This window comes from Rousettus aegyptiacus, unplaced genomic scaffold (genome assembly GCF_014176215.1).
Source record: "Rousettus aegyptiacus isolate mRouAeg1 unplaced genomic scaffold, mRouAeg1.p scaffold_m13_p_4, whole genome shotgun sequence".
Taxonomy (NCBI): Eukaryota; Metazoa; Chordata; class Mammalia; order Chiroptera; family Pteropodidae; genus Rousettus; species Rousettus aegyptiacus.
Window position 1 is genome coordinate 130,973,736 of NW_023416307.1, and position 25,364 is coordinate 130,999,099.

The window sequence follows — 25,364 nt, forward strand, 5'->3', positions numbered from 1 at the left end:
GTCTTTATAAAAGACTGAAAATTGTGCAATGAGGTATCTTTATGTCTCGTATCACAGTTACTATAACTGCCCCATAAATAACCATGCCATTAAATAAATACTTTGGCTTTTAATTATTTATTTTTTTTAATTGGGAGCCCTAGTAGGAGATCAAAAGAAAGGATGAGGCCAGCGTATGTATTCCCCTGGCTCCTTCCCTACAAAGTTACTCTGGGCTGGCTGTGTTCTTGCTCTTCCCAAGAGTTTTTTTTCTGCATAACTGTGCCTCTGGACTCTAGCTCCTTCTGTTATCCGTTTGTTGTGCTACCCCTTCAAGTTCTTCTAATGTTGATGTGTCATCTATTTCCTGTAGGGATTTTGACTAATACAGGCTAGATTTCAAGATGAAGTCTGTCTAGAAAGTTGAAGTCCTTTCCACTACCTCTCGTTAACATCCATTGAAAAGTGCTAATACTTTAACACAACTGTCTTTTGAGAAAAGCGGAGTCACTGGCAAGAACCTCCAAGATGATGCATGTTAGGTGCCTGCTTGCAAATTCTCCACAGGACATTTACATAGCACTGGAAGCCAAGAGGGCCTGCCCTGTATGTTCATGTTATAGATGGTGCTCAAGTGATTGCTCATTAAGACACACGAGAATAGTACCTCCTGTGAGAAGGGTCCCTCTAGTCTCAAAAGCTTGTCAGGCAGCCAGTGCTCTGAACGCCAATGCATTCAATAGGTCTAAGGTTTTGCATCTCTAGGATTGTTCGATTAAAGATAAGAAAAAAAGAAGCCTGTGAAAAGTAGTAGTACACATTTTTGACAGAATGGCTAATTAGTGGGAGAGCTTTTTAACAAGATAGTTAGGCAGGAAAGAAGGGGTCACAGAAAAGGTCAACTTTGATAAGGGAGGGTGAATGTGCAGAAAAAGTTTGGAGCTTTGCTAAGGGGGAAGGCAGGTCCGTGTAGGAGGCATGGTACTGTGAGGAAGCTCTGGGAGGCCAAGGGCACTACCTAACAGAGGCGACGTGAAGTTGAGGAGGCTAGAAATGAGATAAAGGACAAAGCTGAAATCAACTACAGGACAGGTCTTCTCTTGCAGGCCATGGGTGATGACATTGTATACCTCTGGTTAAAGCCTCTTTGTGATTTAGAGTTGAATTCTTCCATCTCATTATAAAGAATCACTCTCATTTCCTATTTATTTTCCAGCCACAGGGAAGTACAAAACAGATTGTTACGTGTGGATTAACAACCTGGAGGGTGTCTCCATGGAAGGGATCACAAAAATAGGAAGGGTTGGCAAACTTTTGGAGGGTATGTACTCGCTCTTTAGTTGTTTATCCCAAGGTTGTGGTAGGAGCTACCCAGAAATGACTAGGATCTATTTCAGTGGCATCCTTATTTTAACTTTCACAGCCATGGTTTAATAGGAATGCCATGGATAGAATGGAAGGAGAGAGGTGATGTTCAGTAGAATGGAAAGCGCCATCGAAAGGAGGCCAGTGGTTAAGAACAAGCTCTGATGTCAGACTCTGACACTCAGTAACCACGTGACTTTGGTGAAGTTACATTACCTGGTTGAGCTTCAGTCATGTCTTCTGTAATTAGGATAATGATAATACAAACATACATGCAAACAGACCTCACAGGTTTGTCGTCAGAGTTAAAGAAGTTAATTGAAATACAGTGCTTAGCACAGTTCCTTGTACACATTAAGATTCATTTAGTCATTATGGTTATTGTTGTTATTGAGCAGAAAAGGAAGGAAGATGTGCTGTGCACAGTCGGTGAAAGGTTTCAGAAAACAGTTACCAACTTGAGTTTGGCTTCAGCAGGTTCAGATCGTTTAACTCAGAAGCATCTTCTGGGTCCCCTTTGCCATTCATTCTCCCATTGAACAAATAATTCTTGAGCGTGTATCACAAGCCAAGCACTGTGTAAGGAGACAGATCAGTGAACAGATAATTACAATACGGGAGGGCATGCACTATATTAGGGAGTGAGCCGACATGTTAAGTGTACATTGAAAAGAGAGAGAAGGGTAGGGGGATGGGAAATTTAAGTTGGCCTAGAATAAGGTCAAGGTTGGCTTCTTGCTGATGCTGACCAACCTCTTAGTTGAAGAAAATAGATAATGCATTGAACATTACACTTTAAGTCAAAATTAATCTATTGATCAATTCAATAAATGCCTTCCTGCCGGCATTGAGCTAGGTGCTCAAAAACTCCATGAGGGCAGAGGCTTTATCTTTTTCTCAGTTCTCAGTCAACACTTGTGCCCTGGTACAATGGTGATGTGAAGAAACTCAGAGACCTAGATGATACCATGTCATTTACATCTTGGTCTTTACTGGGAATCTCTGGCCCCTGGTGGGCTTAGCGTTTGTAATTAGGTGATAGCTGTGCTTCTTATCTGGCACAAGTGAATGAACAGTGAGTAAAAGCTGCCATCAACACATTAGTATCTTTGGAACATGGTAATTGTGTGTGTGTGTGTGTGTGTGTGTGTGTGTGTGTGTGTGTGTGAAGAAGACAAGTTCATGATGAAGGGAGAGAGTAGAGGACGTATGACCTATCCATCTGGTTGAACTGCAAAATCTTCACCATCCCAGAGGCCGAGGGATGCTCCTGTCCCTCAAGGCTTTTTTAATGAACACTAACAATCAGAATGACTTTATTTGCAGCCGTGTTTGGAAGACTCTCTAGCACTGCTTTTTCTCAGCTAATCCTAGGATTGGCCCTGTCCCCTGGAGTATATCCAGAGCCTCATTACTCACCATCAGTACAAGAAACCAGGCTTTGATGATAGAGCAGCCAGCTGCTGCTCATGCCCTTCCATTTTTCCATATCTTGACAGAGGTGTCAGGAAAACAACAGCTTCTCAAATGACAGCTTCCCCTGGCTTATGCCTGGAAGACCTAACGCTCTTCCATCTGTTTCTATCTGGCCTGGAGTGAGTGTGGACATCAGAGTACCTCTCCAGGATGTTTGCCTTAACAAGCATGGCCAAGTGCAGGCATGGAAAAGGCACAGCCTGGACACACTTGGCAATCACTCTCAGGCACACCCACTTGGACACAGCTTCAGGTCTTGAGATGGGCTTTGGAATGCTTGCTATGGGTAGTCACTGCCAGGATGTGGTTGCCCTTTCAGACCCCTGTCTGTAACAGATGGACAAACTCTGTTATTGAATGGCAGCAAAATAAGGGCAGTAGGGATCAGTGGCTTGAAAAGCCTGTTCCTTTGATTAGGTTTGATCTGCTTTTATGATGAAATTCCCTTAGGATTTCATAGTCGAGTAGTTTTAGAGCATGAATTATGAAGTTTTTGTGTTAAATACAATTCCAATTTTATCTGCAAACAATTTTTTAGAAAAGCAAACTTACAAATTTTAAACTATACCCTACTTAATTCAGTGATATGATATGTATAATTAAGACATACTTATTTTAGATTTTGATCATCAATATTATATAAGAACTCATATCTACAGAGTTTGCTTAATGCCTTAAAACATAATCTTTATTGCATTTTTGTTACAAAAGTAGTACATGTATAGTTATTACCTACAATTTAGAAAATACCAAAATGCATAACACTGAAAATTCAAATCACCTAAAATCCTATGACCTGAAGTGAATTAATATTAACACTGTAGTGTTTTTTTTTCTTCTAGGCTTTGATCCAATGTTTGTATCTAATATGTTTGTGAGAAATTTTTATATATGAAGCTAAATGACATCAATGATGCAAACAGAAAAGAAAACGAAATTACTTTTCTTGTCTGTTTGCAACATTGTCCTTGAATGAGTGTTCCCTCAAATATAACCCAGCTGCCTCTACCTCTGACTGGAAAGACAAAGCCAGAAAACCATGGTGGGGATATGGGAGTAAGGACAGATGGAAAATTTAAAAAAAAAATAAATAAATAAACTATGGTTAATGTCTAGACCAGAGGAAAAATTATCCTTGACCTCCAAGAGCACCCACTCTGGGGTGGGAACTAGTGAATAATTTAGTGAGGACAATGAGATGTCTTAAGAGTTGTGATCGAGCCACGTGAACGTGTGGAAAATAGCTCGTCAGTTATAGTGGTTGGAGGGAAGGACGCTTGTGGAGATGTGAAAGAAGGGCTTTGTGTGCCGTACGAGGAAGTTTGTTCAGGATCCTCAGAGTGCCTGGAGTCCACCGAAGGATTACAGAGAGGGGAATTAGAAGTTCACGTTTGTATGTTGGCCAGTGCAATTGGAAACAAGCAAGATTTTGACATCAGACAGATACAGGATCCTTTGGAAAACAAACAAAACAACTAAAAAGCAAACAAACAAGATCCTTGTTGCCTCAGTTTGCCCATCTCTAAAATGGGAATAATAATAAATGCCTGTAAGGTTGTTGTGAGGTTTAAATGAGGAAGAACCGAGGCTAACTTATGAGGCTGAAGCACTGACCTAGTAAATGTTCAGTGAATGATGCTAGCTGCTGTTAGCTGCAAGGCAGACGGGGTTGTTAGTCCAGCCCTCTCTCAGTCCAGTTCTCTCCTCTCCACCACACCCGTCATGCTAACCTCATGCATAGCTCAATGCTGTACTCCCTCTGCCACCACCCCAATCTCAGACCTCCACTCCTGTGCCCAAGCTGTTCCTTCTTACTGCTATGCTGTTTTTTCTCTTTCTCTTGTCTGCTTTAGGAAACATGGCCTGTCCTTCAAGACCTGACTTAAATATTCACCCTTTTCTAGAGCATTAAAGGAATTTTGGAGACAGGAGAGAAATGGAAAGTGTCTCGCTCAAAATTGGGAGACCGAGTTTAAAAGAATGTTCTTAACAGTCTCTGACATTTTAAAGTGAGATGTGCAGATACAAACTTTAAAATGGTGTATTCTTGCTTAAAATAGCTACACCTACAATCAGGGGAAGGTTTGTGGGTTGGTAACTGACCCATGGATATTTCAGATTGGCTTCCTTCTCTGAGTTCTCTTCCTCCTCCCCCTTCTCAAAAACCCTCGCTTTTATTTCATGTTTCATTTCATGTTTTATTTCATGTTTTATTCATGTTTTCATTTTCTTTTATCCTCTAAAACCTCACTTGTTACTTCTCATTATAATTCTTATTTCTCATCAATCGTATATTTTAAGTATATTTGCTGTAAGTATTATTATTTATTATTATTACTCATGTAAATTCTTGGTGTATCTATTCTGCATTAAATCAACAAATGTTGTTTGGCTAATTGTTCTTCATTTACAGTGCTTGTCACGTGCTAACTTGGGGGAGAAGCAGGAAAACAAAAGTTTTTCCTCCATCTTATCACTCCCCTTTCAGTTTCTCACATTTTTTTTTTTATGTTAACTCCTCTGATTCATACCTTCCCCTTTTTCCTGTAGATTCTCCATGGTTAATTCTAGGGACAACAGCCTATAGTTCATACTAGTTATCCATTTTATTATTTACCTTAAAAAATACATTTTATTTTAACTTAAGTATAATAAGCTTTGAATGTTGTGTGTCTGTTTTTTTTTTTTTTAAAGAACCACATTAGATAGACCATAGAACTTCTTCTACTAATCCTTAATTTCTATGATACCTAATAATTTCCCTCTTTCTTTAAATGGCTTACTTTCTATCGAAACTCACCAGGATGATCAAATCTCCCTACCACTGGGAGGGACATCACTTAGAAATAAAATTTCACGTGGCCTGAAGATCTTTACTTTTAGTCCCTTCTTCAGCCCCTCTGCAGGTGTGAAAAGCTCACCCCTGTTCCTGACTTTCTCCCTTTCCTGACCAGGCAGGTGGAAAATATGTCAAATATCACTAGATTCCCTGAAATTCTCAATAAATGCAGGATAATATGGTGATTAATCACCCAAAGTCAGAATGCCTTGTTTGCTGCTCAGCTCAAGCACTCATTTGCTGCGTGACCCTGGGGAAATTGCCCGAGTTGGCTGAGGCTTTACACTCTCCACATGGGGATGTCTTAGCACTTCCTTCAGCTGGTTGATGCAGGGTCCAAGGCACTTATGTATATATATATACCCTGTAGAATGACGTTGTAACATGAAAACATTATAAGAATATATTTTTTCTTCTTTCTCTTGCCATTTTTCCTCTCCCATCCCCAATCTCAATATATATATGTTGCCATTCAAGTAGAAGGGTAAAAAAGCAGAACCTTTTTTTGTGCACAATAGTAAGTTTATTTTTTTTTTATCATGTGCCAGTTGATGGGGATTTACAGATGAAAAGATGGAGGGCTTGCACCCCTCTTGGAGCTTACAGTTTTGTGAAGGAAGCAGGCAAGTTAATTGATGATTTTGATCAAGTAAGGTAGCTGTGTTGGTGCAGTGAAGAACCCCAGGTGTTGTGGGAGACTTGAGGAGAGGCAACCAACCTAACCTAGGGGTAACTCTGGGAGACTTCCTGGAGTACGTGATCTTTCAGCTAGAACTGTGATGTGCATGGGTATGGGTTAGGGGAGTGGGAGGGCATCCTAAGCAAAGGAGAGAGAGAGAGAGAGATTGAGAGATTGAGATTTGCTTTTAGCAAATCATAAATGACTAGAAGGAGGAATCTTCAGGTTTTGATAGTGTAACTTTTTTAATGAAGATTCATTCACAGGAAAATTCCATGTGAGGAGGAAAATCTTGCAATTGGTGCTTGTTGAAGACTAAGATTTGCCCTGTTTTGAGCTGTGCTTCCAGGTTGTTACCAACAAGGACATGGTACCATTTGGAAAGCCAGAGAAGAGTGAGAGGAGTGACCTTGGGTGAGAAGGGGAGAAGAGTAGAAGTGATGGTGCAGCTATGATTCTGCTGTTTGAGCCTCAGGGACACACAAGCCAAGTCATTCAATCGACTGGCCTATAACACCCATATTTACATTCATTAGTTTGTGTGAGGGTTTGATCTTCTTTAGAATCAAAAAGTACAGTCACCATTCTCCCTATCCCACCCTTTCTAGGGCATAAAAATAAAATAACTGTTCTGTACTTTTTGGTAACATAAATCTCTATGCTAGTGGTTTCCAAATTGTAATGCATATTAGAATTACCCAAGGAGCTTTTGAAACTGCCAGGGCTGAAGTCTCACTCCAAATAAAGCAGAATGGCTGAGGTGCAACACAGGTGTGAGTATTTTTAGAAGATCCTTGGATGGTTCCTGGATAGAGCAAAGTTTTGAAACCACTGCTCTACCCATTTAAGGATAATCTGAGTTTTTCCTTGCATCCCAGATCCTTTTACTTTTCCTTCTCTTTAGTCATCTTTGTGATCTTTTCTAAATCCTTTCTGTATAATGCCAATGTTATTTAGTGAAGTATTTGAGCTAACTTCATGGCTGAATTAAATACCTTATCCCTCCCATTCCTTCTTGTCTGCTTTATCTGACAAGCTTGGAACTTGAGGTGGAGGATGGAGGTGAATGGCTGTCCAGGGTGACGAACAGATGAAGACTTAGCAGATGAGAGGGAGCTAGGACAAGTTAAGTGCTGGCTATTTGTTGTTAGCTGTGTCTCTGATGAGATGGGTTCAGGACCTTTGTTACTTCAGTGTCTTTGGCAAGCCTCCAGGGAACATGTAATCTATAGAGGATGCTGCAGATAAAAACACTATCACCAGGTGGACCACTAACCCAAATCCCTATCTAGTGTCCCATTCTGTTGAATTGAGCTGGACCATATGAAAAGTCAGGAGAGTTCCTTTGGTCTTAAGATTGAAAGAAAAATAGAGTCAGGCAACTGGCCTCTTGGTACTTTTGTCCTCTCCCTCTGGGTCTTCCTTTTGGTTGAGAGAGGAGGATTAGAAAGAAAAACTTGGAGAAATATAGGAGTCATTTTCCTGAAGGATTGCATCGACCACTCATTAACTTGATACATCTTTTTACTAGACCCCTCCCTAGTCCTCTTGGATTTTTCACACTTCCTCTGGCTTCTTTCAAGCCAAGTGGCCCCTGCTCCACTTTGATAATCACAAAGCAAGTGTATCAGATTGCTTTAAGGAATAGGTACTATATAATTTTATGAAGCTGATGTCTGGAGTAAAGCTAGGCTTTAGGATACTGATATGTATACAAAAATAATATGTATGCCTATTAGCATATCTTTAAATGACAGCACACTGAAAGCAATTTAAATTTCCAAGGAAAAGGGACTTATTGAATAGCTTTAATATGTCAGCATGATGGAATATTCGTTATTAAAGCTCATGTTTATTAAAATGATGATACCGAGATATGTTCTTTAATATATCATTAGGTTAAAAATCAATACTAAAACTATGCACAGATTTTGATTCTGTTTAAAATTCATAAAGATAAAATGGCTGTAATAAAATATATGAAAATAATATATTTTTTATCTGGGTGGTGAAACTGCAAATGGTTTTTGTTTCTTTATGCTTTCTTAATAGTTTCTATTTTTAAACCACAAACGAATTATTTTGATTTCTGAAAAAATATTAAATAAAAGAACTGTAAATTACATTTTTTTAAACATGTTTGACCAGCAATGTAAGGCACGCGAGATAAAATCTGTAGGCAGAAAATTAATTATTCCTGGAGAAGTGATAAACAGTACACCATGTCTGAGCAATGCTGAGATTATAGGTACTTAGTAGCTGGTTATAGAGAAAACCGTAAGAGTGATTAAAGAAGAATTTGAGGGTCATGTTAATGAAGAAGAATTGGACTTCAAGGCACCCCTCTACCTCACAACTATTCTACGAATAACCACTGATGAAACACTTAGTTGTCAATTATAGAGAACATACTCTAGAAGACCCTTACCTGAATCTAGGAGATAAGTTCAGCAATCAGAACCAGAAAATCATGCTACATTCTTACATGGCGATGCTTTTCTCTATTAGTTTGTATACTTTCACATACTTTTCCTCTCAATCTCTTTCACTCATACTCCATCACACACATTTTATTTGTTCAAGGAAAGAAATTAATATGGTTATTGTATTGATCAGGATAGGTTAGGTTATATTGCAGTAACAAACAGGCCCAAATCTCAATAGCTAACACACCAAAGGTTTATTCCTCACTGACATAAAGTCTTCATTTAAGTCCAGATATCTTTCTAGGGCTACTGTTTTTTGGTGATGACTCAATGACTGCAGATGCTTTGATATTGCCACTCCACTCTCTTGATAAAAGGCTTCTTTGGTCAACATGACAGGGTGAAAGGACAGCTAGAGGATATGCACTGGCTCCTCTAATTTATGTGATTCTTCCTGAAGCACATAACCTTTCACAGCTAGTCACATGGCTTTCCAAGAGTAGTAAAGGAACAGACGAAGTGTTTGGTGAGAAGATTTTACACACACACACACACACACACACACACACACACACACAGATTTTTATGGTCCTACTATTGGCATGAAAGAGGACTATGATATAGCAAAAATTATTTATAGCAAGATTTTTCATTGAACTAAACTCTGACTTTTCAAGTAAGAGTGAGATTAATTTTTTAAACCCCCCAAAAGCGAATTTCTTTACAGAACTTGCCAAAAAATCCCACATGTCTAATGAACCAGTCTAAGTTATAATTGAACCTATTCATTATAAAGTTTTTGACCCAAACATAGTACATAAATAACATAATATGAACTGATTTTTAATTTGGAGTCTTGATTTATAAAAATGATTTATCTTTAAATTATAGCTCTTTCAAATGATTTGAAATGAATGTGGGAGCATTTGGATATTTGCCATATTTTGAACCATAGGACAGGAGAAACAAATAACATTTTTTTGAGAATCTAAATTATATTGATTATTAAGCTTGGTTCATTTATGTCTGTTGTCTTCTCTAATATTCACATTAACCCTGGGAGGTAGTATTACTACCTTCTTTTTCAGAATGAGAAAACAGAGGCTCAGACAAATTACAGCTAGAAAATGTCAGAGCTAGGACACAAATTCAAGTCCTTGAGTCTTCAGTGCACTTTTGACTATCATGTACCACCCAGATGATACTCTTATCCATTTGAGCATCTCATGACTTCCAGATACAGCATGCTGTTTCTGTGTTTTTGCCGTTTTTTGATCACTGGACATACAAATTGGCATTTTCTTTCTTCTTTTCTTGGCATCTTCAAATTTAGACCAGGCTCTTGGGCTTACCTTAAAGACCTGTCTTTTCTATATTATAGATAACATAGTGATAGTTCAGTGTTAAACACCCAATTCCAGTTCTGGCATAAAGCCTTTTTGGTAAACATTGCCTTTCTTTGCTCCTCACTATGCTTTAGACCGAAGCATTTCTATATTTTCTGGGCTTTGTCATCGTTTAACTTGTCTTTGCTAATTACTTAAGCAGTTCATCATATATCTACTTGCAGAAATCTTATTCACATTAACATATCGATTATTTAACACTTACTGTATGCATTGTTACTCTCTGAATCCTCACAACAATGCTAAGGTAGATCCTATTTTTAGTTCCATTTTTCATATGAGGAAACCAAAGTATATCTTGTCTATAGTTAGACAGTTAGCAAATTGTAGATCCAGGATGTGAACCTAGGCTGTCTGACTCAAAAGCCTAACATTTACATATTATGCTGTAGCATCTTCTATGAATAAAATATTTCATCTACTTGGTTACACTGAAAGTCCTTCAAAAGCACTAACCACATCTTAATATGTCGATGCCCCTCAAATCACGTATTAGAGTATTAGGTTCAATGGCATTTGCTCAATAATTTGTCAAATTGAATTTTAGGGATCTCAGGGGTGAAAAGTGAGTACCCCTGACCATGACCATCTCTTGCCAGTGGTCTGTGTTTACGAGAATTTGCCTTGTTTGCTTCCTAGGCTTTTAGCCTTCAGTGAAATAGGCAGACACACAGACTAGAGTCCGAGGGACTTGAGGGTTAAGGAATATGCCTAAGTGTTTGAATCTGCTTGGTGGTAGAAGTAGGAATGAATCAGAAGTGACACCATATCTTCTTGGAGAATTGGATTTCTGAAGTGGAGAGGCAAAAGTATCACAGCTGAAATTGTCGTCTCCTGGTGCAGCTTAATGAGTGTCAACTGAGTGGAAACAACGATGTCAGTCCATCAGGTGTGAGCCTCTATTCTGGGTGTTGGGTTAACGCCTTGTTATCCAATCCCACTGTGAGAATTCCAGACTCTCAAAGGTCTTCTTTTGCTTCAGCCATTTACTATGTAATCTGTGTTTGAGGCAGTATCAGTGAGAAGCTTAATGCAGGGAGAGAGAGGGAAGGAGAAGAAAAATGCTCTCCCAGATAAAATGCTTGAACTGCCACATTGATGTAATATTGATTCTAACAAGGTGGTGTAGATCATACTTGTTATATTTCTAGGTCACTTGGCATTTTGAGGGCCAGACCGGCTACCTGAGTCCCTTTTTTCTGGAGATCTCTGGAGATGTCTCTTTTTCTCAACAACCGGAACTACAGATTTTAAAGTGCCCCACACCCAGGAGCATCAGCCCATCATTAGTCAGTTTAAGAGGCTCTGTTCCCAGGCTATTCTGCTTTAATTCTTTGTTGAATAGTCATTGGTCTCTACCCACCAGGACTTTGCAGACATGAAAGCTAATAGTTATGTTTATGAAATTTGATGTGAGGAGACTCGAAACAGGAATTATAGGAACACAAAATCGGAGTGACTAACAGGTGCAGGGGCAGTCATGAAAACTTTACCATGGAATTAAAATGAGACCATGAAGGAGGCGTAAATGAGGAAGAATTTTTCACATGAATAAAATATGTGTCATTTCAAGGTCATTTCAATCAAGAGATGAGAAAGACTTGAAAGTGTGAAAAATGAGAATAGAGCAATCGTAAGTGACTGGAGAACAGTATTTCTGATGGACAAAGGTAGTAAAAGTCAGGTAGTGATTCTAGGCTGAGAAATGTGCACTGTGGTTGTAGAACTTAAGTACCACAGGAGGATGTCAGGCAGGGGCGTGACCTGATCCAATTTGAATTTAACCATTTGACCAACATCCCTGAGCAGCCAGTGTCCCCTGATTTCCAGGAGGAATAAATTACAGTGTATCCAGGTTGGGGGAAATTAGAGAAATTATTCTCTTTGTCTCATTTCAGGTTTGTTTCCTTAGAGTCTACTTTGTCTCATATGACTATTTCTATGCCTATTTTTTATTAGAGTCTACTTTTCTTTATACGTATGTTCACCCATTCACTTATCCATTCGCTTACTTATTATTGTTTTCTTTATAAGTATTACCTAATTAGATTTTAAAGATAATCTAAGGTTCTTGCTCCTTTAGTAAGAAAATTTAACTTCTTTATGATTACTAACATTTTAGATATAATGGTGTTATTTATACAAGCTGTTATTTGCTTGTTAAGTAAAATTTTATCTATGTGCAACCGACATACAAAAGAGTTCACATCATAAGTTTTCGGCTCTGTGAAATTTTTATAAAGCAAACACTCCCATATCAAGATATGGACTATTTCAACATCCCTGAAGCCTCTTTTGTATCCCTCTCATCATTGCCTCCACAAAAGGTAACCATTATTCTGACTTCTTTCATTGTAATTATTTCAACCCATTTTTAACTTAATATAATTGGGACTATACAGCATGTATTCTTTTGTATCTGGCATATTTTGTTCAACATTATGTTTAAGAGAGTCATCCATGCTAGTGTATATATCAAAAGATCCTTTATTTTTGTTGTCATATGGCATTCCATCATGTGACTAGATCACAATTTAGTTTTCCGCATCCTTTTTTTAGGACACCTGTTATTGCCATTAGTTTCTATTTACTTACTCAGGGTTGGGAAGAAATCTATTTACCAATGGATAGGCTAAGTGGAGTGTTATTAATCCTCCCCACTATCCATTTGGCACTAAGATCTCTAGCATCTCAGCTGAGTGTCTGAAGGTCATCTTGATGTCTAGTACCCGGACTAAGCTGACAAGCCCAGCACGTATTTATCTAGAATAGGTATGCCAGACTGGCCGGCGCTCTCTGCCTTAGCCAGAAGTTCAGAGTTCATCTTCTGTATAATATAGTTCACGAAAAACACCTTCACAACTTCACTGCTTCTTGGGATAGTCTTGTCTCAGCTCCCAATTACAATACTTTTCATGGGAGACAAAATATCTCCAAATGTAATCTGGTTCTGCTTGTTGCCCTTTAATCTTTACCATTTTTCCAAGTTTTTATTTTAGTTTAGTTTACTTTATTTCATTTACTCATCATTTGTCTTCTAAAATGTCCCATGAAAATTTTTTCTGTGATTAAAAAATTTTGGATAACATCATAACCCATATTTCCTCTTCGGAGACTGACAGAGCACATTTACATAGTAATGATTGAAACTTCTGCTGTAAAGAAACCTGCTTTGTGTTGTAAAATCTACCACTTATTTCTTTTGAGCATATCCTTTAGTACCTCATAGAGTAGAACAATAGTTCTGTAGCACACCTAGTATGTATGTAGAATACACCCAGAGGAAATTTTACCTGGATGTTTTGGTCTTTCTAGTGCTATTGCCAGTGTCTGAGTTTCTTCTTGGCTATTTTAATGGAAATATGGCAGAAGGCATAATAGGCAAAATTAATCTATTATAAATACTTATTTCTTTCTCCATTTTCCTATGAGCTCCTTGAAGATAGCGACCCTGTTTTTTTCATCTTGGCATCTCCCAGTACTCAGCATGACTCCCAGCATATGCTTGAAGTGTTCAATAAATATTTTATGAATGAATGAATGAGATATAACACTCTAGGACTATAAGCATTAAGGGACTAAGAACTAGAAACTGAACCTAGAGCTTAACGTGTGTAAGAGGCATCAGAATAATGTTACAGATAAAATTCTGAACTTTGTAGTTAAAAAATCTGCATTCTTTATTTTTTGCTTGTGTGACCAGCAATTTACTTAGATTTTCTGAATCTCAGTTTTCTCATCTATAAAATTAAAATGATATCCAGTTATCTGTCACAACCTTTGAAAAGATTAAATGTGATAATGTAACTTGGAGTGTTGAGTACAGTGCTGGACAAATAAGTATCTCAAAATGGTTGTTATAGTTGGTGTCTCTGTTGTGATTATTTACATGTGGCACTTGTTTCTCTGGTCTACCTCTCCCCACACTGGAGCTTACAGGTTTTTCTGTGCTCAGATTCTCCTCACATTCAGTGAGGATTGGACATCCACAGAGCTCTCAGCTGCCATACACATGGTATTTGTCAAGTCTCTTCATTATCTAATAATGTCTCCCACAAAGCATTGCCCAGGTCATAGACTGGATCAATTCAGCTAATATCTCTTTTGGCTGCCAGAGAAGCCCTAAAGTTTCCCTTTGCTAGTGGGGAGACTCTTTCCTCTTCAGATATGAAAGAGGGAGAGAGAGAGAGAGAGAGAGAGAGAGAGAGAGAGAATATGAATGTGTGTATGTGTGTGAATGCTGACATGCAGATACCCTTCTTGCATGTCTGTGTGGCTTTTCTCCTCCTTAAAGCATTGCCCATGTGTCTCTGATGGCTGGTCATATGACTGACCTCTGAGATAGACATGATATGCTATCTCCTCCAAAATGTCCTCCCTTTCAAACACCCCTCTCTCAACCCCCCCAAACATACCCAATTCACATGCTACTTCCACCTTAATTCTTGTCCTTCCCTTGTTTTTGTGTAGAGCTGCTCTATCAAGGCCATTTGTCACAAAGCTTATGATCTACTATTTTTAAACTTTTAGTAAAAACACCATTACACGTTGGATGTAAAGATAATGGCATACTAAGAAGAAATTCTAAGGAGAGCTTCACTCCAGTGTTTTCCCTAAGGTCTCTTCTAGTCCCAGTGAAACATGGCCCATGAGCTGTCACTTTCTTCTTTCACATGTGTGGATGGCAGCCATTGTTAATTATATCTCCATGTGATCACCACCAATCAACTGGCACTGGCAAGTGAGGAAAGAGTCAAACTTGGACCCTTCAAGACTTTTTAACCTTCTGCATCTAGTCTCCACCAAATAATTGAGAAACTAAATTTCTCTTATAAATAGGGTCTTGTTTTCATGAACTACTTTGAGGTGAGGTCCTAAACATTGCATGTATGTTGGAAAATGTTTTTGAGTAATACCATTCAGCTTTAGTCTTCAGGAGAAACAAAGAAAAGCTATGACTAGTAGTCTAATATGATATGTCCAGCACATGTCTAATATGGTAGCCACTAGCCACAGGTGGCTATCTAAATTTAAATTATGATGAGATAAAAGTAAAATTGTATTTCTTTACCTGCACAAGCCACAGTTCAAGTTTTCAGTACCCACCTGTCTAGTGGCCACTGTATTGGACAGAACAGATATAGAATATTTTCCTCATTACTCATATTTCTGTTGGCCCATGCTAAACTAGAAGTTGTTTTATATCTTAAGAGGTATTTATTTATTTTTACAGTTCGTCATCTTTTTAACCCCCTCTTCTTTCCCAAGACACACCTCTTCCAAGTCAATGAAAGCACGTTAATGCTAGGATGGCATTCAAAGCAGATGAAGCAAGTCTGAAACAAGAAGGTGTAGGAGCAGAACAAAACCCATAAGTAGATCATCTATCATGCTTTCTCAAGGAGATTGGCTTCTGGCTTCTTCTGCTGTCTGAGTTTCTTCTGTTGAATATAAAAATAATCCTGCTCCTTTTCTTCTTTTAAATTTAGCCACATATTGAGACCAGAAGCACAAAATCCACTTCATGAGCCCTCAGCTTCCTGTTAACATGACATTAGCAGAAGAATCCAACCTGTGATTATATTAAAAAGGGAAAATAACAGAACAAAAGAAGACTGGGATTTGATTTTTCTACCGGGTAAATTTAGTTGCCTAAGAAACAGGAAGAAATTATTTCAGTGCCAAAATAATAAAAACATCATCTAAATCTGCCTTTTCCCCTCTCTGTCAGTTGCTGTAGTTGCCTTTGGTATGAGAGGAAAAGGAAGGGCTGTAACAGGGAGGAGACAGTTGTTCATATGATTTGTTTTGATATTTATTCAAGTTTTACTTTTGAAAGTTTCTATTACCCTTTATAATTACCCAGTTAAATTTATAATCCAACTCTCCCAAAAATGGGTGACATTTGAGTGCTATGAAATTAATATGAATGAGATGCAATGGACATAATTGCTTTCTAGAAAAATCTCATCTTTATGATTCACAGTTAGAGACAAAAACAGGAGCCCGGAAGTTCCTAGAACGTTGACATATCTGATTCCTTATGCACATTTTCCCAAGAAAGCTGTTTTTCAGGAAATAAGATCACCGTTGGATTTTTCTTTTGATCTTTTCTTTGTCACAAATTAGAAAGCTCAGAAAATGACTGTTGTAATAGTTTACTGTACTTGAGCGACTTGGCATGGTGCATTCCAGAAATTGTATATGTATATTCCAGAAATTTTATTCCACATATTGTCAATTTTGAATCATATTTATTAGAACCATGGCCTTTTGTGGTTCACATGGCTTCATCTCTGGGTTTCCAGGTGTTGTGGCTCCACCATTCGTAACTTATCAAATGCTCAGTCTTTGAGAAATCATCAGAGCACGGCCTTGAGTCCTGGACCCTTCAACCAATTGATGAGGCTGCTGTTAAAACAGTTCCAAAAGTGATTTAAGCGAGTCTTTAAAAATTCACTTTTCTTTTATCCTCAAAAAGACTACTAGAGCACACCCTCATTAAGGCACACACTGTGTCCTAGAGATTACGATTGGAACGGGGTTGAAGTTTAGCTTTGCATGATCTAGAAAGATACTGTTATTAAGAATGTAAATCATTTTATGAGAAATGGTTGAAAACATGGGTCCATTAGGTCCAGGCTAATTCCTGGCCCTCTCACTTATCAGCTATGACTTTGGGGGCAAGTTACTTAACCACCATGAGTCTTATTTTTTCCTCTATGAAATGAGACTGACAATTCCTAGCTGAAGAGATTGTCTCAAGGGTTAAATGAAATGATGTATGCGTGATTTGTTATTAGCGTAGTTAGTATTTGGGGCTAAGAGAGCAAGCTATTTTTAAAAGAAATTTATAGAGCATTATATGCTTAATGAGGACAAAAAGTATAAATTTTCACAGATTTTCTTCCTTTCCCACTCTGGGGGGAAATCAGTGTTTGAACTGCTAAACTGGGAGCTGAGGGGGCCTGATCAGGATCAGTAATGATTAAAGTTGGGAGAGAAAAGAAACCTAGCAGGTAGATTAATTTATAAAATATTGGACTCTCTATGAAAGAAAAAATACTAAAAAATCTAAAAGTTTAGAGGTCTAAGAGAGAAGAGTGCTGGAAGTTTGGGGTGGGTGATGGAAAGAGGGAGTGAGTAGGTGGCTGCAGTGTGACATGCAGGAGAACCAAGTGGATCAAGACAATTTTGAGAAGTGTTGTACAGTGTAAATCTTCAATTGCCGGTTTTCTTAAGTAGCTATCCTGCGGGGAGGAAAGAATAGCAGAGCGAAGGGCCTAAATTCTAGACCTAGAGTTCTGGGTTCAAATCTTTGTTCTACCACACTGTGGTTGGATAGTCAAGTGCTGCTATTTCACTTCTCTAAGCTGAAGTTCATTCCCATAACATGGGCGTCTTAACCAGACCTACCATACGATCATCCTGAGGATCCAGTGAAAGCATGTCCCGAGGATCTTATGACTTAATGTTTAATGCTTGGTAGATATATCAGAGGTTGATAAATGTCACATGAATTTAGTGATGGAATTTTTAAAAAAGAAAATAATAGTTTCCATTTATTGAATGTTCACTATAAACCAAGCACTCTTCTGAGAACTGTATGAGAATTAATTTATTTAATTCTCACAGGAAACCCTACAAGGTAGTAACGATTATTATCCCCATTTCACACATAAAAACAGGCCCAGATGATTGAAGTAACTTGTCCAAAGTCTCATACAACAAGTAGGAGAGCTTGGGTTAGCCTCAAATATTGTGATGCTAAATCTATATTCTTATCCTCTCTATCATTCTACATCTCATATATGAGTGTCTGATCTTAAGATAAACAACCTGTAGGGCAATTTGCCTTATATTATAGGTGTTTGGTTTATATTAAACAACTTGGCTACTCAAAATGTGGTCCATAGGCCAGCAGGATCAATGACATCCAGGAGCAGGATCTCAGACCCCACTCCAGAGCCTTGAAATAGGAACTAGATTTTAATCAGTTTCCCAGGTGATTCATTGTCATTTTAAGAAATCTGAGAAGCACTGCTCCAGAATGTGAACCTTTAGGCAGATGGACTGTCTCATTCCTGTTTCCAACCTTTACGGTGTCTAGTGCAGCACTTGTCACCTAAGAGATTTACTCTATCTAGATTCAAATGTAGATCAAGGAATGTTGAAAATGAAATAAACTGACAAGTCCCAGTGGAATAACAGCTGGTTAGCTTTAGCTGAGTGAATGGATGGTCAGTACCTCCAGCACAGCACCGGGCACATAACAGATGTCCAGTACATATCTCTTGAATCGAGATAGAAATGTTGTGTGACAGAGACATCCAGCATACCAGCCTTCCTTGGGTGTGCTTCGACATTTAAAAAGGCCGAATAATGCCAAAGCAAGCAGAACAGTGATTATGCACTTATTCTTAACAGAATTTTAAGACAGACTCTGCTCAATTGGTTCCCCTGTGAACTCAAACTGATTCTCTTCCCTATTGAGCTGTCTATTGTCTTGCCATTGTTTGCAATTCATTCAGAAACTAATTAAGTTTCAGGATCAGTTGGTCCTGTTGGAGAGTGTGGATATGCTGAAGTAGTAGGGGTTTTTAATAACTTAAATTATCTGAGTGAAAGGACAATTATAATTTGCTCCTAAAATTGGCCAAAAGTCAGCTTTCATCAAATAATTCTCAACAGACATTAGTCTCTGTAAAATCAGGATACTGTATGAAAGGCAACAAAGAGGATTTAAATAGGCCATGGAAAATGTATTGATAATCTGGCCATATTTTAATCCTGTTCTCTAACAGAGTGTGAAATTACTTGTTTACTCCACTTATCTGGGGCTGAAGGTAGCTCATCACTCGTTGACAGAGCCATATTTGTGAACACCTTTCAGCAGTGAGTTTCTGCCTGGCCAAGGCCATACAATTTGACTTCACTGGCCTGTGCACTACCTCCAAAGTCAAGGTTAGCACTGCTCTTACCCCTGGGCAGGCGTAAGAATGCATGAGCTTTAATATATCTGGTCAGAGATTTCGCTTTTGCCTGGGCAAGGAGGTAAGGCAGGACCTAGGTTTAATTGTGAAAAAATGGGAGTTTTATCTTCAATATCCCCACGTTTCCTTCCTGTACCATAGTCTACCACCCCAGAAGTGAGGATTTATGTTGGTTTCATCATCAGTCTATGAATATTATAAAGTTGAACACTATCGGGGATACAATAAGTATAAGAAGTAGTCCCTGACCTAAAGGGAGTTCGTAGATGTGTCAGAGATTAACTGCTTTGGTGAAACAGACTCTGTTGACACCAGTTGCCCTTTATCAAGTTAGTGCACTCATCCCCCAATAAAGAGTGTTAGCTGTAATGGCTCACAGTTGCCCCTTTCTGGAGACTGGCTGATTACTCTTAGCCAATGGTGGTGAGGGGGACCAAATCTAAGAGGTTCTGCCTCCTCGACCCTAGCATGACTGATTGACATGTGGCTATTGGACCCCTTTCCTTAAGGTGGGACCAACCCATGTACAGTTCATGTTCCAGTACCCCCTTGGAACCATGCTGAAGCTAGACTCCTACTGAGACCACTGCCTTACTTCCTCTACTTCCTTTCTATACTCTGTTCAATTAATCAAATGCATCTGAATCCCTATTTCAGACTTTTCTTCTGGAATGCTCAACTTAAAAGTTGCAGGAAACTATTACATATAAGCCTGAAGGAACAAAAGGATGAAACAGTATTCCCAAAGTGCAGTGAGAGCTGGAGCCTTAGAGCTAGAGTTGCCTGACAGGACCCGGATCAGATAGGGACCTGGCCACTGCTAAGGATAAGGGTCAGAATTGGGAAGAATGTCTCTCTCTCCTTTCTTCCTTGGGTCTGCATCCTTTAGTCAAAGTCAACAGGTGTCTTAGACCATTTAAGCTGCTGTAACATAGTACCACAGTCTGAGTAGCTTTTAGATGATAGAAATTTATTACTCACAGTTCTGGAGGCTGGAAGTCCAAGATTAGATCGCCAGCATGGTCAGGTGAGGGAGCCTCCTCTGGGTTGCAGACTTCTACGTGTTGTGTCCTTGCATGGCAGAAGGCCTGGGGAACTCTGCGGGATCTCTGTAATCCCATTCATGAGGGCTCCACCGTCTCCTAATACTACCACATTCAAGGGTTAGGATTTCAACAAAGGAATTTTGAGAGAACACAAACATTCAGACCACAGCAATAAGAAACTAGCTAATAATGAACTGGCAGTCAGTAGAGGTCAGCCTCTTAGATTTCTGAGCAGAAGAAGTAAGAAAAATCAATAGGAAATGAGGAATAGATTATGACCAGCATAACAGCCTTAGACAATCACAGACTGTTTTCTCTTCTCCAGTCCAACTATCATATTGGTAACAGGTTGATTTTTTTCAAATGATTATTTGATCATGTTTATTTTCCCAGCTCTGGGTCTTCCAAGTGTGTCCCGTTGCCTACAGCGGTCCCTAACATTTTTGGCACCAGGGATCACCAGGGATCACTGCTCCCGTGAGAATCTAATGCCTGATGAACTGAGATGAAGCTGAGGCAGTGAATCTAGTGCTGGGGAGGGGCTGCAAATACAGATGAAGCTTCGCTTGTTGGCCCGCTGCTCACCTCCTGCTGTGTGGCCTGGGTCCTAACAGGTCAGACTGATACCAGTACACATTCTAGGGGTTGGGGTTCCTGACTTAAAGGAATAATCCATAAAATTTCTGGATCATATAACTTATTGGTAAAAAAAATCTTTGAATATATGGCCCCGATTCATTTGTTTATTTATTTATAAACTATTTAAATTTATTGTTAACTAATAAATAACTCGGTACTATATACACTCATAGTATAGAATATATCAATAATGACTATGTATGTAAACTCATATTTCAAGAAGCCTTCCTAATGCTTTTAAATTCTTTTGGGAAATTTTTGGCATTTGTGATTAGATTGTCAGCTTTGTTTTACTATCTGCCTTCTGAACGTGTCAGAGTCATCGGCTAACGTGTATGAATACTGAGACAAACTACTGATTTGAGGAGTAGCTATGTGCTCTGAGGTAGGGGGTGGTATGCTCAGACTGTGTGGGCTGCAAAGACAGAATACGTTGAAGGGGCTAGTAGAACTTCGATCTTATAGTAACAGCAGGAAATCAAAGAGAGTGCCAGTTGGCAGTAGGAGAATAAATAATTTAATCTTGAAAGCAGTCAGATTACAATAATAATAACTCCACTTATGGAGCACTACTATATACCTGACATTATGTTAATTGCTTTATATATATATATTTCATCTACACTTCACAGCAACTCTTCAAGGTAGGTATTGCTATGAGAGAGAGAGAGAGAGTCAGTAACCTGCTCATGGTTACATGTTTAGTGAGTGGAGGAGCCAGGATTTGAATCTGGAAAAAACTATGTGTCTTCTCCTTGGCAGTCTTTCTTCTATTACGCCTTACAATTAAGACTAGGCATTAGAGATGTCCCATTCTATATAAAAAGCTTGTGTTCTATAGAAAGGAGTCAGTGGGACTAGAAAGAGAATGGCTGAAAGGTACCAATCTGAAAAGGCTACATACTGTATGATCCCAACTATATGACATTATAGAAAAAAAAAAACTATGGGGACAGTAAAAGTATTAGTGATTGCCAAGATCAGGGGAGGTCTGAATAGGCAGAGCACAGAGGAATTTTAGGGTAATGAAACTATTCTGTACGAAACTATAGTGGTGGATGTGTGTCATTATAAATTTTTCTAAACCCATGGAAAGTACAACACCAAGAGTGAATCCTAGTGTAAACTATAGACTTCGGATGATAATAGTGTGTCAGTGTAGATTCATCAGTTGTAACAAATGTACCACTCTGGTGGGGAATCTTGATAATGGGGGAGGCCGTGCATGGGTGGGAGAAAGGGCCACATGGGGTGTCTCTGAACCTTTCTCTAAATTTTGCTATGAACCTAAAACTGCTCTAAAAAATAAAATCTTTTAGGAAAAAAAGAGAGTGAGAGAGAGAGAGAAAGGAGAGGGACATGAGTTGAGTCTATAAGGATGGGGCAGTCAGAAGAGATAGCAGTGTCTCCCAGAGACAGAAAAGGCCACTCAGAACTACAATGCGGGTTCCAAGGAACCAGTTAATGCTTTGGGAAAAGCGGACTTCAGGAAGACATTGATTGAACTCCTTATCCAAAACTTGATAAAGAGTTCACAACACATGTCCAGCAAATTTCCATCTTCCCACTAATCTATTCTCTCTCATTCACTTTTTTCCTAAATTACATTTCATATATGCTCTATGTTGCTCTAATAATCAGTCTGCTCACAACCTATAAAATATAGAAATAATAATTTATAAAGCTGTGCATTTATGATTTGTGTATTTTCTGTATATGAATAAAATTTATTTAAAGATAGAGGAAAACACGATTCTGTATGGAGGCCAAAATAAATCAAGGATATTGTTGTGTTACTTCTTTGGTAGATTCAAATAATTATCCAGCTAAAGGTTTTACATATGGTAAAAATAACATTGGGCTAAAAGATAGAAAACTGGCATTCCAACTCCAGCTTTGCCATCAGAATAATTGTGTGACATGGACAAAGAGCCAGTCCTCTCTGAAATTGAATTTTCTCATATGTAAAAAACAAATGTCCCAAAGTCCTGAATAATGTTCAGTATGGTTGAAATACAGCAACTCTTATCCTTAAACTAATCTCACAACATATATTAAACATATGAACATACAAAATGGAATTACAACTCCTCCCCAACTGCAACTTTCCCTTTCTTGATATTTTAGAGCAGAGTTTGGAAAACCTTTTCTCAAGAGGGCAAGATAGTAAATATTTTAGGCTATACAACCCGTGCAGTCTCTGTTGCAACTACTCAATTCCGCATGTGGAGTGAAAGTAACCACACACATTAACGAAATGAATGAGCATCTCTGTGTTCCAATAAAACTTTATTTGCCAAAACAGGCGATGAGCCAGATTTGGCACACAGGTTGTAGTTTGTCCGCTCCTGTTCTAGGACATAACTTTTTGGCATTCAGTGCAATCCCCTTTAGCATATATAGGAAAGAACATATGTTCACAATAATTAGATAAATAACTAGAGGATTGGAATGAGAAAGGGAGAGGGAAAGGGGGGAAGGAAGGAAGGAAGGAAGGAAAGGAAGGAAGGAAGGAAGGAAGGAAGGAAGGAAGGAAGGAAGGAAGGAAGGAAGGAAGGAAAGAAAAAAAAAGTGGGGGAAGAGTGGAGAGCGAAGTAAAGAACCTTGCGATAGAGCATCAGGAGAGAAAATTCCAGTGACATCTGCCATAAAGGAGGGGCATTGTCAAAGTGGGAAAAGCTTGGCTTTGGCATGGAACTAGCAGCTAAGTTTGGAGGGACCAGCTGGCAAGGGAGAGAGAGAGAGAGAGAGAGAGAGAGAGAGAGATGCTGAGGCACAGCCATCACCCTGTGAACGAGGTGGTGAGGTATACTGGAACCTAGTATGGTGCCTGTTATCAAGAGGAAACACAGGATAATTTTGGAGGAGGTGAAGGAAAAAGGAAGAATTATCCTCATTTTATAGATGAGGGATTCCATTACAGGGGACCCAAGCCATGTGAGGTTGATGAAGTCATTGCTGTTTTTCCTAAGGAATTTATAAAGAAACAGAATTCCATGGGAAGGATATTGACTTTTGCTTCTAAGAGAATCTTCCAATATCCTTATAGGGCCAGTCTTTCTCAGAGAAGGGAGAGAGTGTTAGTAACCTCTGGAGGATCCCTGTAGCCCTGGACTTCCTGATGCAAAGTGTATTTGAAAGGTTATCACATGGAGATGGGGAGGGGGCCTGCAGTGCTTATTTGTGGCTGCTGGTCCCATGAGTACAGAATCAGAGGCTTTGAACTGTTCCTCTCACACACTGTCCTACTTGGTCTTCCCCTTTGGATCCCGAATCTTGATGTTGCAGGTAGAAGTGGGGAAGGGAAAGGGGAGAATGGTCTTAGGTACTTGGGGCAGAAAGTTAGATTATGGACCTCTTTTTTTTGGAGCTGGTTTGCTGAAGTCATTGTAAGACAGTGGGCCAACATTAGGGGAGGGAAATTCAGACTATTTTTTCAGATGGGACAACATACATCTCTGTGCCATCACATAGAAAAGGTGAGCTGGATTTTTAGGGAGTTCTAAAAACTTGGAATGTGATTAAATTGATTACAGTCCATGCACTTAATAAAGATCTGGGTTACAGTTTGCAGTCTATTGCACTAATTCATTAATTTTATTTCACAGACTAAAATTTTTACTATGCAAATGTATGCAAATCATATTGGAAAATAGTGTTCTTAGCCAAGTATACCAACACCTGTTGAGATTATTTTTTTTGGTAGGGGGCATTTATTTATTTTTTCCACTGGAACTATGCCGCTGGAGTGGAAAGTGAGATAATAAATACATTCAATATTTGAAATGGTGTGTTGAACAATTTCCTGAAGGGTGATTGAGAAGCTTTCTCCTTTGACAAATATTGCGGTGATTGGCATGTTTTTTTCTCTTTTTCTTACCTAAAACAGAATGAAGAAGATGAGCAACATTTATGAGTCTGCTGCCAATACACTGGGAATCTTTAACAGCCCCTGCCTGACCAAAGTTGAGCTGCGAGTGGCCTGCAAAGGCATTTCTGACAGAGATGCCCTTTCCAAACCAGACCCCTGTGTCATCCTCAAGATGCAGTCCCACGGGCAGTGGTTCGAGGTAGGCCCGCCCACGCAGATGGATGGAAGCATGGCTGGAGGATTGGTTTGAAACGTTTTGGCATTTCCCATCTTTGGGTGGCTTATTTTTATGAGATGGAAAATTCTGGGAATGAATATCATGATTCAGCTTGTATTATGTTTTGATGTGGCTGTTGGAGGGCTGTGGATATTTTAACCTTTACCCTTAGTTTGTATGCTCAGTGTGGACACAGTGGCCCCTGGGGAGGGGCAGGGAGGACTACCTTACAGAGACACATTACACAACATTTATTTCTTGGAGGGAGAACTTAATATTAGCTAAACTTTATTGGGCATTTATAAGTGTCAGGCACTGTTCTAACTGCTTTATCTAAAATAACTAATTTAGTCCTTACAACAGTCCTATGGGAACATTGGCAGATCTAATATTTGCACCCAGAGCCTAAACTCTTCCTTACTGTTTTT

At 38.9% G+C, this 25,364-nt stretch overlaps 1 protein-coding gene across 4 annotated transcripts in view; it reads left to right on the forward strand.

Moving 5' to 3' along the window:
* Positions 1-25,364, forward strand: part of CPNE4 (copine 4) — a 409,148-nt gene that overhangs the window by 83,299 nt on the left and 300,485 nt on the right. For all 4 annotated transcript variants that reach the window (XM_016140288.2, XM_016140290.2, XM_016140291.2 and 1 more), the window contains exon 2: positions 24,738-24,918. In XM_016140288.2, the coding sequence (XP_015995774.1) occupies positions 24,738-24,918 (181 nt within the window). The remainder of the gene's footprint in view (positions 1-24,737; positions 24,919-25,364) is intronic.